Raw genomic sequence first — 15,515 nt, forward strand, 5'->3', positions numbered from 1 at the left:
TATTATTTATTTGTCTTCAGGCCAATCCCTTGACTTTGAGGCACTGAATGTTTTCCTTTTTGTTTTGTGTCTGTAAACCTCCCTGAGTCCCTTCGGGGAGAAAGGGCGCTATAGAAATAAAGTTTTATTATTATTAAATAACTAGCTGTGCCCGGCCACGCGTTGCTGTGGCTTAGTCTGGTGGTGTTTGTCAGTCTACATTAGGTTGTATTTATGCTGTGAGCTCCACCTTCTTTATACTCACATTAGTAGTAGTATTTGAAGTCTGTTACCTTCTTCAATTTTTGTGTTGATTGATAATTGCCTGAGATCCCTGTTGTCTTTGGTTTGTTGTTAATTGTAATGTCTGAGTCTGCTGAGTGCGGTTTATATTTTTATTGTGGTACAATAGTCTTTTTTTTTTGTTTTGCCTGTGTAGGTGTTTCTTATTATTGTTGTTGTAGTGGTCATGAAGGTTCGATAAGTTAGATGCTACTGTATTGTTTTTTGGAGGCCCAGTGTAGCACTGACTGGCCTCTCAGCCTCAGTGCCTGGCTGTTTCTTGCCTGTGATGGTGTTGATTCTTATTGTTGTTGTTGTTGTCATTGTTATTATTGTAATTGTTTTTTTGGAGGCCAAGTGTGAATGTAGGGATTGGGGAGGTGGATGAGTTGTGTTGTCAAATTTTGTATTTGTTATAGTCATAATGCGTTGTTGTGAGTTTTGTGGGTCCGGATTGTGGTTTTGTGGTGTGGTTGTGTTGTTACAACTGAAAGGCAAGGCTTTTGTGTTGTGTTGCCAAGTTTTGTATTTCTGGGGCGTTTAGTTGTGTGCCAAGTTTTGTATTTCTGGGGCGTTTAGTTGTGTTGTTATAGTCACGATGCACTGTTGTGAGTTTTGTGGGTCTGGACTGTGGTTTTGTGGTGTGGTTGTGTTGTTACAATTGGGAGGCAAGGCTTTTGCATTGTTTTGCCAAGTTTTGTATTTCTGGGGCGTTTAGTTGTGTTGTTATAGTCATGATGCGTTGTTGTGAGTTTTGTGGGTCCGGATTGTGGTTTTGTGTTGTGCTTGTGTTCTTACAACTGGGAGGCAAGGCTTTTGCGTTGTGTTGTCAAATTTTGTATTTCTGGGGCGTTTAGTTGTGTTATAGTCACGATGCGTTGTTGTGAGTTTTGTGGGTCCGGATTGTGGTTTTGTGGTGTGGTTGTGTTGTTACAACCGGGAGGCAAGGCTTTTGCATTGTGTTGTCAAGTTTTGCATTTCTGGGGCGTTTAGTTGTGTGCCAAGTTTCGTATTTCTGGGGCATTTAGTTGTGTTGTTATTGTCACAATGCGTTGATGTGAGTTTTATGGGTCCGGATTGTGGTTTTGTGGTGTGGTTGTGTTGTTACAACCTGGAGGGAAGGCTTTTGCGTTGTGTTGCCAAGTTTCGTATTTCTGGGGAGTTTAGTTGTGTTGTTATAGTCACGATGCGTTGTTGTGAGTTTTGTGGGTCCTGTGTGGTTTTGTGTTGTGGTTGTGTTGTTACAACTGGAAGGCAAGGCTTTTGCATTGTGTTGCCAAGTTTTGTATTTCTGGGGCCTTTAGTTGTGTTGTTATCGCATGATGCGTTGTTGTGAGTTTTGTGGGTCTGGATTGTGGTTTTGTGTTGTGGTTGTGTTGTTGTAACCTGGAGGCAAGCCTTTTGCATTGTGTTGCCAAATTTCGTATTTCTGGGATGTTTAGTTTTGTTGTTATAGTCACTGCGCAAACAACTTTATCATTTTATATATATAGATATTATTATCCAAACCTTGAGATCCTGGCTGCATGATTGATTGTATGTTTGGTTAAGCTTGTTTGATTCTGTGATTTTAACTGTTTATTTTAACTCTTGATTTTAATGGTTCTGTTCATTTATTCTGTTATTTGCACATGGCATTGAATGTTTGCCATTTTATTTTATTTTTTGGAAGCCACCATGAGTCCCCTAGGGGAGAAGAGGGCAGGTTAAAAATAAAAATTTTTATTATTATGATCTTGCTGTTGGAGAGTGAATTCCCCATCCCCATGATAGACCTTGTATCTACGACCATTTCCTCATCTGTTGCACTTTATCTTGCCCTATCTGTTTATTAGAGTCACATGGTCCACCCCACCCCGCACCAAGTTGCTCTCCTATTGATGGTAGCACTTAATCAACTACCATGTTTACAATATTCACTCGTTGCACTTTACCCAATTCGTTTTATTCCCTTTACTTGGGTGCCAAATCCATGTTTTTACTATGATTATCATTTTATATTTTATCATGTTTAGAGTGTCAATTTAATTTTTGTGCCTGTATTTTCTGATGTCATTTTATTTTGGTTTGCTGTTTTACCCGGGCTTGGCCCCATGTAAGCCGCCCTGAGTCCCTTTGGGGAGATGGAAGCAGGGTATAAAAATAAATTATTATTATTATTATTATTATTATTATTATTATTATTATTATTATTATTTTATTATGACACAGCAAACAAGATAGATATGCTGGATTTCATATCAAAAAATCACAAGTCGAACCCTTCCCAAGTGTCTAGGACTGTGTGATGTATTTTTGGATGATGCGTGCAGATCCCAGTAGGGTGGCCTTTTGCAGTTGGCAGATCGTAATTTTGTCAATGTCTATGGTTTCCAAATGCCGGCTGAGATCTTTTGGCACGGCACCCAGTGTGCCCATCACCACCGGGACCACCTGCACTGGTTTCTGCCAGAGTCTTTGAAGTTCAATCTTGAGGTCCTGATAGCGGCTGAGTTTTTCCTGTTGTTTTTAGTCAATATGACTGTCACCTGGGATGGCAACATCAATGATCCAAACCTTTTTCTTTTCCACAACTGTGATGTCTGGTGTGTTGTGTTCCAGAACTTTGTCAGTCTGGATTCGGAAGTCCCACAGTATCTTTGCTTGCTTATTATTATTATTATTATTATCAACACAACGACGTTGTATGGCACAGCAAACAAGATAGATATGCTGGATTTCGTTTCGCAAAACCACAAGTCGAACACTTCCCAAGTGTCTAGGACTGTGTGATGTATTTTCTGATGATGTGTGCAGATCCCAGTAGGGTGGCCTTTTGCAGTTGGCAGATGGTGATTTTGTCAATGTCTATTGTTTCCAAATGCCGGCTGAGATCTTTTGGCACAGCACCCAGTGTGCCCATCACCACCGGGACCACCTGTACTGGTTTCTGCCAGAGTCTTTGAAGTTCAATCTTGAGGTCCTGATAGCGGCTGAGTTTTTCCTGTTGTTTTTCATCTATGCGACTGTCACCTGGGATGACCCGCAGGTGCCACCTTGACGTGGTGGGGGGGCTTAGCTGCTCCAATGATGACTGAGGGCTGTGCTGGCGGGAGTGTAACTACCGGCAGGTCCAACCAAGCCAGAGAGGCCTCAGCTGAGGAGCAGAACTAAGAGCACCTCACCCATTAGCATTATGGAGAATCAAACCCAAACGAAGTCTATACTGGCTCGGTCGTCGCCCAGGATAAAAAGGACCGCGGTGGATGCTGCTGATTCTGGACATCCATCGACAAGTGGGCTACGGAATCATCAAAACCCAAATGAACAGTCACAGAAGCGGCAAAAATATACAATGCCAGAAAACCGCACAATTATTATTATTATTATTATTATTATTATTATTATTACCTGTGATCCCCACATGTTCTCTGCATCATTGAAAGACCCCATCCAGGGAATGAAGTTTTCATAGAATTGGGAGAGATGCCCAATGGTCATCCAGTCCAACTCCCTTCTGCCATGTAGGAAGACACCATCCAAGCCCTCTTGACAGATGGCCATACAGCCAGCCTCTGCTTAGAAACCTCTAGAGAACCGCCCTGAGTCCCCTTTGGGGTTGGGAAGGGCAGTATATAAATACCACAGATACATAAATAAGGAGACACTATGGCAGCCTATTCCACTGCTGAACAGCTCTTGCCATCAGAAAGTTCCTCCTAATGTTTACATGGAATCTCTTTTCCTGCAATTTGAATCACTTGCTCCATTGTGTTCTCATCTCTGGAGCAGGAAGAAACAAGCCTGGCCTCACCTGAAGTGAACTTTCCTTCATTGAGTAAATGGAATGCTTATTCTGGGCAGCATACCTTCGCAGTGTGTTCAGTATCCGGTGACTGGAAACCCAAGAGTAGAACAGGCCGTGTCATGCAATGGGGCACTCTTCCTACTCAGCCATAAAACTCCCTAAGGGTGCATCTGCATTGTAGAATTAATGCAATTAGGCATCACTTTCACTGCCATGGCTCAGTGCTAGGACATTCTGGAAGTTGTCGTTTGTTGAAGCATGTGCACTCTTGGGTACTACAAGATCTTGTAAAAGTAATCCTATGTTTCCACAGCATTGAGCCAGGGCAGTTAAAGTGGTGTCAAACTGTATCAAACTTTATTGGAATCACTGTGTTTTAATCTGATGTTTTTATACTGGGTTGCTGTGTGTTTTCTGGGCTGTCTGGCCACATTCCAGAAGTATTCTCTCTTGACATTTCACCCACATCTATGGCATGCATCCTCAGAGGTTGTGAGGATTACTGTTTATTGTTTAATTTGTCTATTTTGTTTTATATTGTATCCCTTTTACACTGATTTGTTATTTATTTTTGTATATTACTCATTGCATTCATTTATGCTGTAAGCTGCCCCGGGTCCTTTCGGGGAGATGGGGCAGGATATAAATAAAGATTATTATTATTTTAATGACAAAAAACCCACAGTATGATACAGCAAAAGAGATCTATATGCTGGATTTCGTATCACAAAATCACAAGTTGAACACTTCCCAAGTGTCTAGGACTGTGTGATGTATTTTTGAGTGATGTGCGCAGATCCAAGTAAGGTTGTCTTTTGCAGTTGACAGATCGTGATTTTGTCAATGTTTATGGTTTTCAAATGCTGGCTGACATCTTTTGGCATGGCACCCAATATGCCCATTACCTGGTGTTGTGCCAAAAGATCGCAGCCGTCATTTGATTATTATTATCATTATCATCATCATCATCATCAATTCTACAGTGTAAATGTATACTAAGTGACTACTGAGCAACCCTAATGCTTAAACTCTACTGGTGGAACTGACAAAATGAAAAGTCATAATTGAGTCATTAAATTGATTTATCAGAGCATAAAAAAGATATAGCCAGGGAGCGTTGCTGAAGTCCAATGATGGGTTTTTGTGGCCCCATTTGCCCACATGTTTTTCTAAAGAAAGGTTTTTGTTTCCAAGTGCCCCCCCCCCCCCCCAAGTTCTTGAAGGTTCAGGGAGGGGCAATATTGTCATAGTTTTGGCCCTCTGAGCCATTTCAGGAGGGGTCTTTTTCCAAAAGAGTTTATGTCCTAATGTGGAAGAGGCCTAAAATAGCCTTGTAGGAGGAACATCTGCCGTCTTTTAGGACAACTGTGTTATAGTTCACCTTATCTCTACCGGCTTGCATCATCTCATGACCTTTCTCGCCAAGGAGAAATGTACACCTCTTTCTCTTTGACATATGTGGTCAAAGGGCACGGACTGTGACCAATTTGCACAGTTTCCTGTGGCCTAAACAAGAGGATATCATGTGGAAAGCACATCGTGTCCACCTGTTTAAGACCAGACCAAGGAAGTGACTGATCCCAGAGAAAAGGGATTGGGAACCAGCCCCATCTTGTTTTATAATAGCAAAATTTTGTTGTTTCCAAAATGTACACATTATAACATAACTATTAGTATATAAAGCCACCAATTCAAAATAGTATTTTACACCCTCTAATAATACAGTACATTCTCAATAATAATAATAATAATAATAATAATAATAATAATAATAAAATAATAATACAGTAGATTCTCACTTATCCAACCTAAACGGGCCAGCAGAAGCTTGGGTAAGCGAATATCTTGGATAATGAGGAGAGATTAAGGAAAAGCCTATTAAACATCAAATTAGGTTATGATTTTACAAATTAAGCACCAAAACATCATGTTTTACAACAAATTTGACAGAAAAAGCAGTTCAATACGCAGTAATGTTATGTTGTAATTACTGTATTTACGAATTTAGCACCAAAATATCATGATATATTGAAAACATTGACTACAAAAATGGCTTGGATAATCCAGAAGCTTGGATAAATGAGGCTTGGATAAGTGAGACTCTACTGTAGTAAAACATGTGTATCCTATTTGAAAGAAAAGTTCTACTTTGTGTGTGTGTGTAAAATTTACATGATGTATACAAAGTTGCCCTAATTGCATAACATTTAACATATTTGTGCTCTTCTTTCTGTCAATGTATTTTTAGTTATTCAGTGTCATTATGGACCAGTCTTTAAATATTGTACCCATATATTCTGTGACAGGCTTCCAATTATTTTGAAAACATGGTATTGTTTATTTTTAAGGAGACAAGTCAGTTTATCAGATTCTGCAAAGTTTAGCAGTTTGGTCAACCATTCACTTAGTTGGAGTAATATTTTCTTTCCAGTGTCTGGCATAAACTATTCAGGTAGTTGTTACAGCATTTGAAAGAAAACTGTATTTTTCTTATTGATGACAGCATTTACCAGTCCAACAAAAAATATGTCTAGTAAAAACAGTATACAGTAGAGTCTCACTTATCCAAGCTGAACGGGCCAGCAGAAGCTTGGATAAGCGAATATCTTGGATAATAAGGAGGGATTAAGGAAAAGCCTATTAAACATCAAATTAGGTTATGATTTTACAAATTAAGCACCAAAACATCATGTTATACAACAAATTTGACAGAAAAAGTAGTTCAATACGTAGTAATGTTATGTTGTAATTACTGTATTTATGACTTTAACACCAAAATATCACAATATATTGAAAACATTGACTACAAAAATGGCTTGGATTATCCAGAGGCTTGGATAAGCGAGGCTTGGATAAGTGAGACTCTACTGTATTTTGTTGCAAGATTCTTTGGATTGTTCCTTAGCAGCTGTCCAGTATGCATGGGCTTTATGACAGGTCCACCATATGTGTAAAAATGTCCCTTCTTTAGTCTTACATTTCCAATATTTATTATCCATTCTTTTGTTTTTATTCTTCTTGGCAAGTTTTACTGGAGTGACGTACCACCTGTGAAACACTTAACAGAAGTGTTATTTCGTTTTCCTTTGTAAATTTAAGGCCATCTTTGCTTAACCAGGCAGGCCTAGCAATGTGGAGGCCAAGAGTTTCAATTGTTCCTTTAAGGCTCTTGCTCTGCCTTCCCCAGAGAGCCTCATCATGTACACTGTGATGACACTGCTTCCCTCTCTTGCAGGTACGACCGGTTTTGGGGCTGGGACCACCAGCCTTTTTGGCCAGCCCCAGCAGCAGACCACCAGCCTTTTCAACAAGCCCTTTGGACAGATTACGACCGCAAACACTGGCTTTTCCTTCGGCAACACCAGCACCCTGGGGCAGCCCAACACAAACACGATGGTAAGGAGACAGGCTTTCTTGTAACCTAAAAGGGGCCAGCAACAATGTGGCCCCTCTAGATGCTGTTGGACTGCAACTCCCAGCGGTCCCCTAGCTGCCCTAGTCAGTGGAGGGGATACTGAGAGCTGCAGTCCCAAGTGTTGTTGTTGGAAGACCAAGTTGCTGCTTTGCTGCCTCCTTCTGAGGTTAAACCCTTGGTGGTCCATCCTGTGATGCAAAGGGATCTTGTAGTACATGCATGGGCAAACTTTGGCCCTCCCTCCAGATATTTTGGACTTCGACAATTCCTAACAGCCGTTAGGAATTGTGGGGGTTGAAGTTCAAAACACCTGGAGGAAGTCCAAAGTTTGCCTATGCCTGTTGTAGTAGCCCTGAAAGGTATAATGCATCTGAAGTAGACATCTGTCTAGCAAAGCTTCTGCTACCAACATCTTTTTCTCACTTAAGCTCAAAGATGCTACAAGATCTCTTTGCAGACTGTGTTTTAGCTGGATAATTTGACAATTCTGTAATTGTATATCTTGTATTCCTTTCTTCCCTCTGTATGTGTGTGTGTACACATGTATTTTAGATTGTATGCTTGTATAGTTCCCTGTACACTGACGGCACATTATAGATAAACAACAGCAATCCCGATCCCTAGAACCTAAACCAGTGTGTGTATGATGGGATTTGTAGTCCAACCACAGCCTGGAGGGCCATGCATTCCTATTCTCTGTGCATTCCTCCACAAGAATGTTGGTCTTGGCAAACACTACCAGTTAAGTAATTGGTTGCAAACAACTGCAACCGGGCAAAACTTCAGCCTTTCAACAAAGTAGATTTCATTCTCATCCTTAAAAAAAATTGCTGGGGCCTCCATAGGAAGGCTGACTGCTATTCTAATGTTTCTCTTGGTAGGGATTCATGCGAATGCCTAATTTTGTGGCATTCATTTGGAAAGCAAGGACAACCAGACATAAATACCACTCTATCTAGGATACCAGTCTTTAAACGTTCTACCTATATCTTCTACAAAAGGCTTCCAGTTACTGTATATACTCGAGTATAAGCTTAGTTTTTCAGCCCTTTTTTTAAGACTGAAAAAGCCCCCCTCAGCTTATATTCGGTCAGGGTCCTGGTTGGCTTATATTTGGGTCAGCTTATACTCAAGAATATATGGTACATTTATTATTTTTCTCTATTATTATTGGAATTATTACATTTATTATTTTTCTCTATTATTGTTGCTACTATTACATTTATTTTATTCTATTATTATTATTATTATTATTTATTGTTAATACATTTATTATTTCACTCTGATCTTATTATTATAGCACTTATTATTTTACTCTATTTATTATTACATGTATTATTTTACTCTATTTATTATTATTATTATTATTACATTTATTAGGTTACTCTATTATTATTAAAAGGATACATAAGCACATTTACATTGAAGATGAGAATAATGACTTGATCAGAGTTGGACAGTCTTATCTTAAATTTGAGCTTTCTGTAAATATTCAAAAACATTTAACCTACTGAGGCCTCAATTAATGTAATTTTATTGGTATCTATTTTTATTTCTGAAATTGACCACCTTCGGCTTATACTGGAGTCAATGTTTTCCCAGTTTTTTTGTGGTAAAATTAGGTGCCTCAGCTTATATTTGGATCAGCTTATACTCAAGTATATACAGTATTTTGAAAACATTGTATTTTATTTCTAAGAAGACAAGTTAGTTTATCAAATTCTGCAAAGTTTATTGTTCATCTTCCGGTCCCAATTCAAGGTGCAGACCATCACTTATAAAGCCCTAAACGGTTTGGGACCCACCTACCTTCGTGACCGCATCTCCCACTATAAACCTGCCCGATCTCTCCGATCATCTGGGGAGGCCCAAATTACACCACTTCCTATATCCCAGTCCCGCCTTGTGGGTACTAGGGAGAGGGCCTTTTCTGTTGTAGCCCCTCGACTATGGAACTCACTGCCCTTTGAGATCAGGCAAGCTCCCACTCTGTTAGCTTTTAAAAAAGATTTAAAAACATGGCTCTTCCGCTGTGCTTTTGGAGAGTAACTGTTTTTATTCTTCTTCTTGTTCCTCTCCAACATCTTTCCTCTAGACGGTTCCACTTTCGTATGTCCCTGCTCCCCGTGGTCTCCATTCCCTTATCTTTCTCACCCGAGTTTCAATCTCTGTATTCATGTGGCCGGCCCTGTTTTTACTGTTTTTTGTGATTTGCGTTGTAGTGTATATTGTATATTATTATTTACTGTATCGTTTATTGCTCTATATTATGTTGTATTCATACTTGTTATATTGTTTTGCTCTGGGCATGGCCCCATGTAAGCCGCCCCGAGTCCCCGCTGGGGAGATGGTGGCGGGGTATAAATAAAGTTTTATTATTATTATTATTATTAAAGTTTAGCAGTTCGGTGGCTTCTGAGTTGTGCCACTTCCTGGGCCAGTGGCTTCTGGGCCCTGATCTGTTTTCAGGAAGGAATGAAATGGGTGCACATTTAGAGCCCATGTCTGACGCATTAGGCAAAAAGAAAGTCATTGCCAGTCTTCTGCATGGGATTACCCTGGCTTAAAACTCAATGGTCTGCTTGGCCAATGGCGAGAGCTTGGCTGAACCAAGTTCTGGTGCCTCTGTTCAATGTCAGCAGAGCCCGCTTCCCTGGTTATGTCGAACAAAGGTTTTCCTGATTGGAAAGAGTAGCCTCCTGTCTGCAGAACAGCCATGCCTTTTTGCTCAAGGAGTGCACTGCAGCCTCCCTGTTTCTCAAAGCTCCTTTTGTGTCTGCAGGGCCTGTTTGGTGCCACGCAGCCCTCGCAGACCCCAGGCCTCTTCGGAACGGCCACCAACACCAACACAGCCACTGCCTTTGGGCCGGCAACAGGGCTCTTCGGAACGGCCAGCACCGGATTTGGCGTCGGCAGCTCGGTATGTTGTCGGGAAGAGGCAAGGTCTCGCTGGGGGTGATGTGGAAGGGGCTTGTGGCTTTCCAGAGACACCACTGCTACTATTCCCAAACATGTCTCTGTGGAGTCTTCCCCAAAGGTGTCAATAGCAATGTAAGTAGTCCTTAAGGATCTCCAACAGTGCCATCTCTGGAAGGTTTTACTTGTAAAGCAGGCATGGTGCTCCGGTACGCTGTTAGTAATTGTGGGAGTTGAAGTCAAAGACACCCAGAGGGTCAAAGTTTAACCATGCCTGTTGTAAAGAAACCTAAGCAGATGAGCAGATGATTTCTTAAACCATAATATAGCAAACCCAGGGCAAATACTGACATTCCTTGCACTCCCTCCTTCGTGAGCGTATCTCTTGCTACGAACCAGCGTAAGCTTTAAGATTTGCTGGGGCAGCCTTTCCCTTGCTCCCACCTCTGTCACAAGCAGGGTTGATGATGATGAGAGAGAGGGCCTTCTCGGTGGTGGCCCCCCAACTCTGGAACTCCCTCCCCAGGAGATTAGATTAGCCCCCACCCTGAGTCCCTTCGGGTGAGAAGGGCGGGGTATAAATGTTGTAAATAAATAAAATAAATACCCTGTAAATACCTTCCGTAAATACTTGAAAACTTGCATGTTGCAATGTGCCTTTGAATAACAGTTTAGCTTCCAATCAGGTCTGCCCAGCCCCAATTTATTGTTTGGGTTTTCCAGCACTTTACTTCCATCCCTGGCCCTATAGTTTGCGTTTTGCACAAGCCCTTGCCTTGCCCTCTCGAATCTGAACATGCCCACTTTTTCCAGCTACTGGTTGTTGATGTATTTTTATTACGTTTTATTTTTCTGGTTTTAATTGTTTTAATTATATTGTTATTTGTCATATGTTTTTAATTGTGTTACCTTGTAATCCTTGTTTATGCTGGGCTTGGTCCCCATGTAAGGTGCCCCGAGTCCCTTCGGGGTGGTGGATATAAGAATAAAGTTATTATTATAAGGTAAGGCAGTTATAGAGCCCCGATGGTGAAGTGTGCTAAAGCACTGAGCTGCTGAACTTGCAGACCGAAAAGTCCCAGGTTCAAATCCCGGGAGCAGACTGAGTGCCCGCTGTTAGCTCCAGCTTCTGCCAACCCAGAAGTTCAAAAACATGCCACTGTGAGTAGACGAATAGGTACCGCTCTGTTGGGAAGGTAACGGCGTCCATGCAGTCATGCCATTGGCCACATGACCTTGGAGGTGTCTACGGACAATTCCAGCTCTTCGGCTTAGAAATGGAGATGAGCTCCAACCCCCAGAGTCGGTCACAACTGGCCTTAATATCAGGGGAAAACCTTTACCTTTACTTTTTTTAAGGCAGTTATAGAGTGTGTTTACACTGTAGAATCAATGTAGTTTGGCACCACTTTTAACTGGTATGGCTCAGTGCTGTGGAATCTTGGGATGTGTAGTTCTGCCTTGGAGTCACTCACCAAGTGGTCTCTCTCCTCTTTCCTGACACTGGGGAAAGGTCTGTTGCAGCAGACAAATATATGTTACAAATAGATGAGGGAGATGGAGCAGCAGCTAGTCCCCTGCTCTGGGGCAGCCATGTGGCAGAGCATGCTGGACAATGTGCTTTCTAGAGACTCCTTCACAGCTAATGAAGGGAAAGCACCAAAGAACCCTAGAGTTGGAAGAGACCCTAAGGTTCATTCAATCCAACTCCCTCCTGCCGTCAAGGAAGACACCATCCAAGCCTTCCTGACAGGTGTCCATCCAGCCTCTGCTTAAATACCTTCCACTGGACTCCACTTGCCATGTGTTGACTGTTATTCTGTCTTACTGGGTTCCTATCCCCTGTTTATTTCCTGCTTTGCAGTTAATGGGAGGAATGTTCCATTGGCTCCTGTTTTGGGGGTGGAGCTTGGGACTCCGCTGTAGGTTTGGGTGAAATGGTTCAGCCTGTGAGCTAGGCTCTAAGGCTTTTCCCCCCCTCTTTTGGTATTCCAGAGAAAAACCTTAGAGATAGGTCTTAGCATTGGTCTGGGTTCTTTGACCTGGCAAATTCAAACAGGCAACATAAATCATGTACTTACCTTACAGTTTACCTCATAGCCTTGTACTTACCTATAGCTTAGATCAGGGGTCCCCAAACTTTTAAAGCCGAGGGCCGGTCCACAATCCTTCAGACTGTTGAGGGGCCGGATTATCATTTGAAAAAAAAATACAAACAAATTCTGATGCACACTGCACATGTCTTATTTGTAGTGCAAAAACAACAACAACAAGAACAATGAAAAAACAATACAATATTTAAAAATAAAAATAATTTTAACCAACATACATTTATCAGGATTTCAATGGGAAGTGTGCTTCTGCTTCTGGCCAATGAGATAGTCAAGTTAATTAGGATTGTTGTTGTTGTTGTTGTGTGCCTTCAAGTCATTTCAGACTTTGGGCGAGCCTAAGTCTAAAATGTATTTATTTATTATTTATTTATTTACTGCATTTATTTACTACATTTGTATCACACCCTTCTCACCCCAAAGGGGACTCAGAGTGGCTTTCAAATTATATGTACATACAATATATTATATTATTAGCATAGCACAATATTAGCATTATATATTACTTTATTGAACTATACCACTATACTATAATATTATTAGTAATATTATATGTAATAAAGAATATATAATTAATATTATTATATGGTATTATTATTAGTGTTATATTGTATTACATTAAAATATTATTATCAATATTATATGTATATATAATATATTATATTATAAAACTGAGGGCGGGGGCCAGGTAAATGACCTCGGAGGGCCGCATACGGCCCCCGGGCCTTAGTTTGGGGACCCCTGGCTTAGATAGTATACCTCATAGTAAAGTATTTACCTCAAAGATAGCAAAGCTTATAGTTCACCTTGTACTTACCACCATAGCTTTATGTACTTACCTTATGTACTTACCTTATGTACTTGCCGTATAGCTTATCACCTTATAGTTTACTTCAGAGTTATTATAGATAGTTCACTATAGCTGGTATTTACCACTAAAGTCATTATAGATAGTGCTTATCATAGCCTTGTACATACCCTATAGTCCTTACCTTATAGTTTCCTCATAGCTTGTGTGTTTATCCTTTATAGTCTCTATAGCTTTCATTCTCAATCAATATAGTTTTATTTCTGTATAATTTCAGTGATTTTACCTCATATTATTTCTAATACATTAAAAGGACTGTTTCCTGTTTTCAATAAACATATTTTTGGTTATCTTTAATCAGCTTCTAGAGTATTTACTTTGGGGTTTGAGGTATAATTGTAAGGTAAACCGAAGCCGCTTGGGTAGCCAGACCTAGAGATAGCCATTTTCCCCCAGCGTGCCTTCATAATTGTTTATATGATTCTGTGAAACTTCAATATTTAAATTTGTTTTAAACTTTCAGTCCCTGTTTAGCAACAAGCCTACTGGGTTTGGAACCACCACCACCAGTGCACCTTCCTTTGGAACCACAACTGGAATTTTTGGTAAGAGATGAAGCAGATTATTTCTCTTTGGCACGTTTACATAAGAGTGTGTGCATCTTATTCGCTGTTGCATTCAACATCCCAGAGCAGCATCCCTTGGGATGAAGGGCCCTAGGAGTCAGTATTGCCAGCTAAGTTGTGATCCAGGAGGAACCTGGGAGACCCCCAGCAGAGTTGGGTGCTGTTTCTTGTGCAGGAGATTCCAAGCTCAGTGTCTGATTGAAGTTCTGGGACAAGGAGTGTGGGATTTCACCTGTGAAATGATGGAAGGGGTGTGATTTATGTTTTTTCCCTGCTGAAGAAGAAAATGAATATTTCTGTCAAATTTTCTTCTGGTTCTTTGCCTTATCTTTGCACATCCCAATGCGCTTCCAAAAATCAAGCTGCATGTCACTATGCTTGGCACTGGAGCAAAAATAGGGGCCAAAAAAGCTTTCTAGAAATACATTTGCAGTTCTTTGGGGAAATCTCACTTTTGCAAAAAGGAACCCTTTTTTTTGGCCCCACTTTGTCTCCACATGCATCTCAGCCTGTAAGTGTCAGGATAAGCGAATGCCAGGAGAAAACTGCCGAGAATTCTTGCTTTTGTGTTGTGCTGGCTGGGCTTCCAGAGCAATCCATTTTTGGTTGGGAGACTAATAATGGAAGAAGGTCTTCCCACCTTCATAACAGACGCTTTGAGTTTTGATAGGAGCAGAGGAGTAGTTTGTTGTGCTGTTATGACAGCTTGTGCTCTTTTTCTGCTTGCATCATCCGCACGAAAAGGACTTTGTGTGCATGGGAGGCAGAAGGCCAAATATGGTGGAGCTTGGGCAGAGGGTTGTCTTGGACTCTAAGCCTCCAGACCCTTGGTTTTCCATTTGTAGGTTTTGGTGCAAACACCACTGGGAATAGCCTCTTTGGGAACAAGCCAGCTGCAGGTGCCCTGGGAACGGGTCTCGGAACGGGATTTGGGACAGGTAAGGAATGGGAAGGCGCCAGCAAGGTCTCGGTTAGAGCTCAGTAAACCTCACGGCTAGATGGCAGTGACTCGACATCCACAAAAATCATTTGTTTGTTTTTCTAAAGGACAATTTTGCCCTTGTCCACCCAAAGAACAGGTCTCCTTTCTGTGGCATTTTTATCAGAGCTTTTCTATCTTCCAAATCCTATTGCCATGTACTGGGATCATAGAATTGGAAGAGACCACAACCCTCTTCTGCCATTCAGACAAACACAATCCATATTCTCCCATCACAGAGCCATCCAGCCTCTGCTTCAAAGGCTTTACAGTAGGCATGAGGAAACCTCAGCTGTCCGGGTGTTTTGGGCTTCAATTCTCACAGTTGTGCGAGTTGAAGTCCAAAACGCCTGGAGGGCTGAAGTTGGCCCATGCCTGTAGTTAGTAAATGGCAGTTGATACTTCTCTCTGGGGCAGAGGGAATTCCTAGGTTTCATGGGCATTGTTTTTTGGAATGTGCCCTTTAGATGTATCCCTGATGTTTCTTCTCTGGCAAAGCAAGAGGGGGGAAAAACCCTTTCAGAACGTCCTCTGGTCTCTCCCTTGAGACAGGGAGGCCTTGGGCGCCTTGGTTTCTTCTGGGCATTTGGGGGGGCCTTCCTCCAACCTGCC

At 41.3% G+C, this 15,515-nt stretch overlaps 1 protein-coding gene across 2 annotated transcripts in view; it reads left to right on the forward strand.

Annotated features, from left to right (window-relative positions):
- Window positions 1-15,515, forward strand: part of nup98 (nucleoporin 98 and 96 precursor) — an 84,247-nt gene that overhangs the window by 16,486 nt on the left and 52,246 nt on the right. For both annotated transcript variants that reach the window (XM_062974394.1, XM_062974395.1), the window contains exons 8-11: window positions 7,284-7,444; window positions 10,246-10,383; window positions 13,822-13,903; window positions 14,770-14,862. In XM_062974394.1, coding sequence (XP_062830464.1) covers window positions 7,284-7,444; window positions 10,246-10,383; window positions 13,822-13,903; window positions 14,770-14,862 — 474 coding nt within the window. The remainder of the gene's footprint in view (window positions 1-7,283; window positions 7,445-10,245; window positions 10,384-13,821; window positions 13,904-14,769; window positions 14,863-15,515) is intronic.

The sequence above is a fragment of the Anolis carolinensis genome, chromosome 3, assembly GCF_035594765.1.
Source record: "Anolis carolinensis isolate JA03-04 chromosome 3, rAnoCar3.1.pri, whole genome shotgun sequence".
Classification (NCBI taxonomy): Eukaryota; Metazoa; Chordata; class Lepidosauria; order Squamata; family Dactyloidae; genus Anolis; species Anolis carolinensis.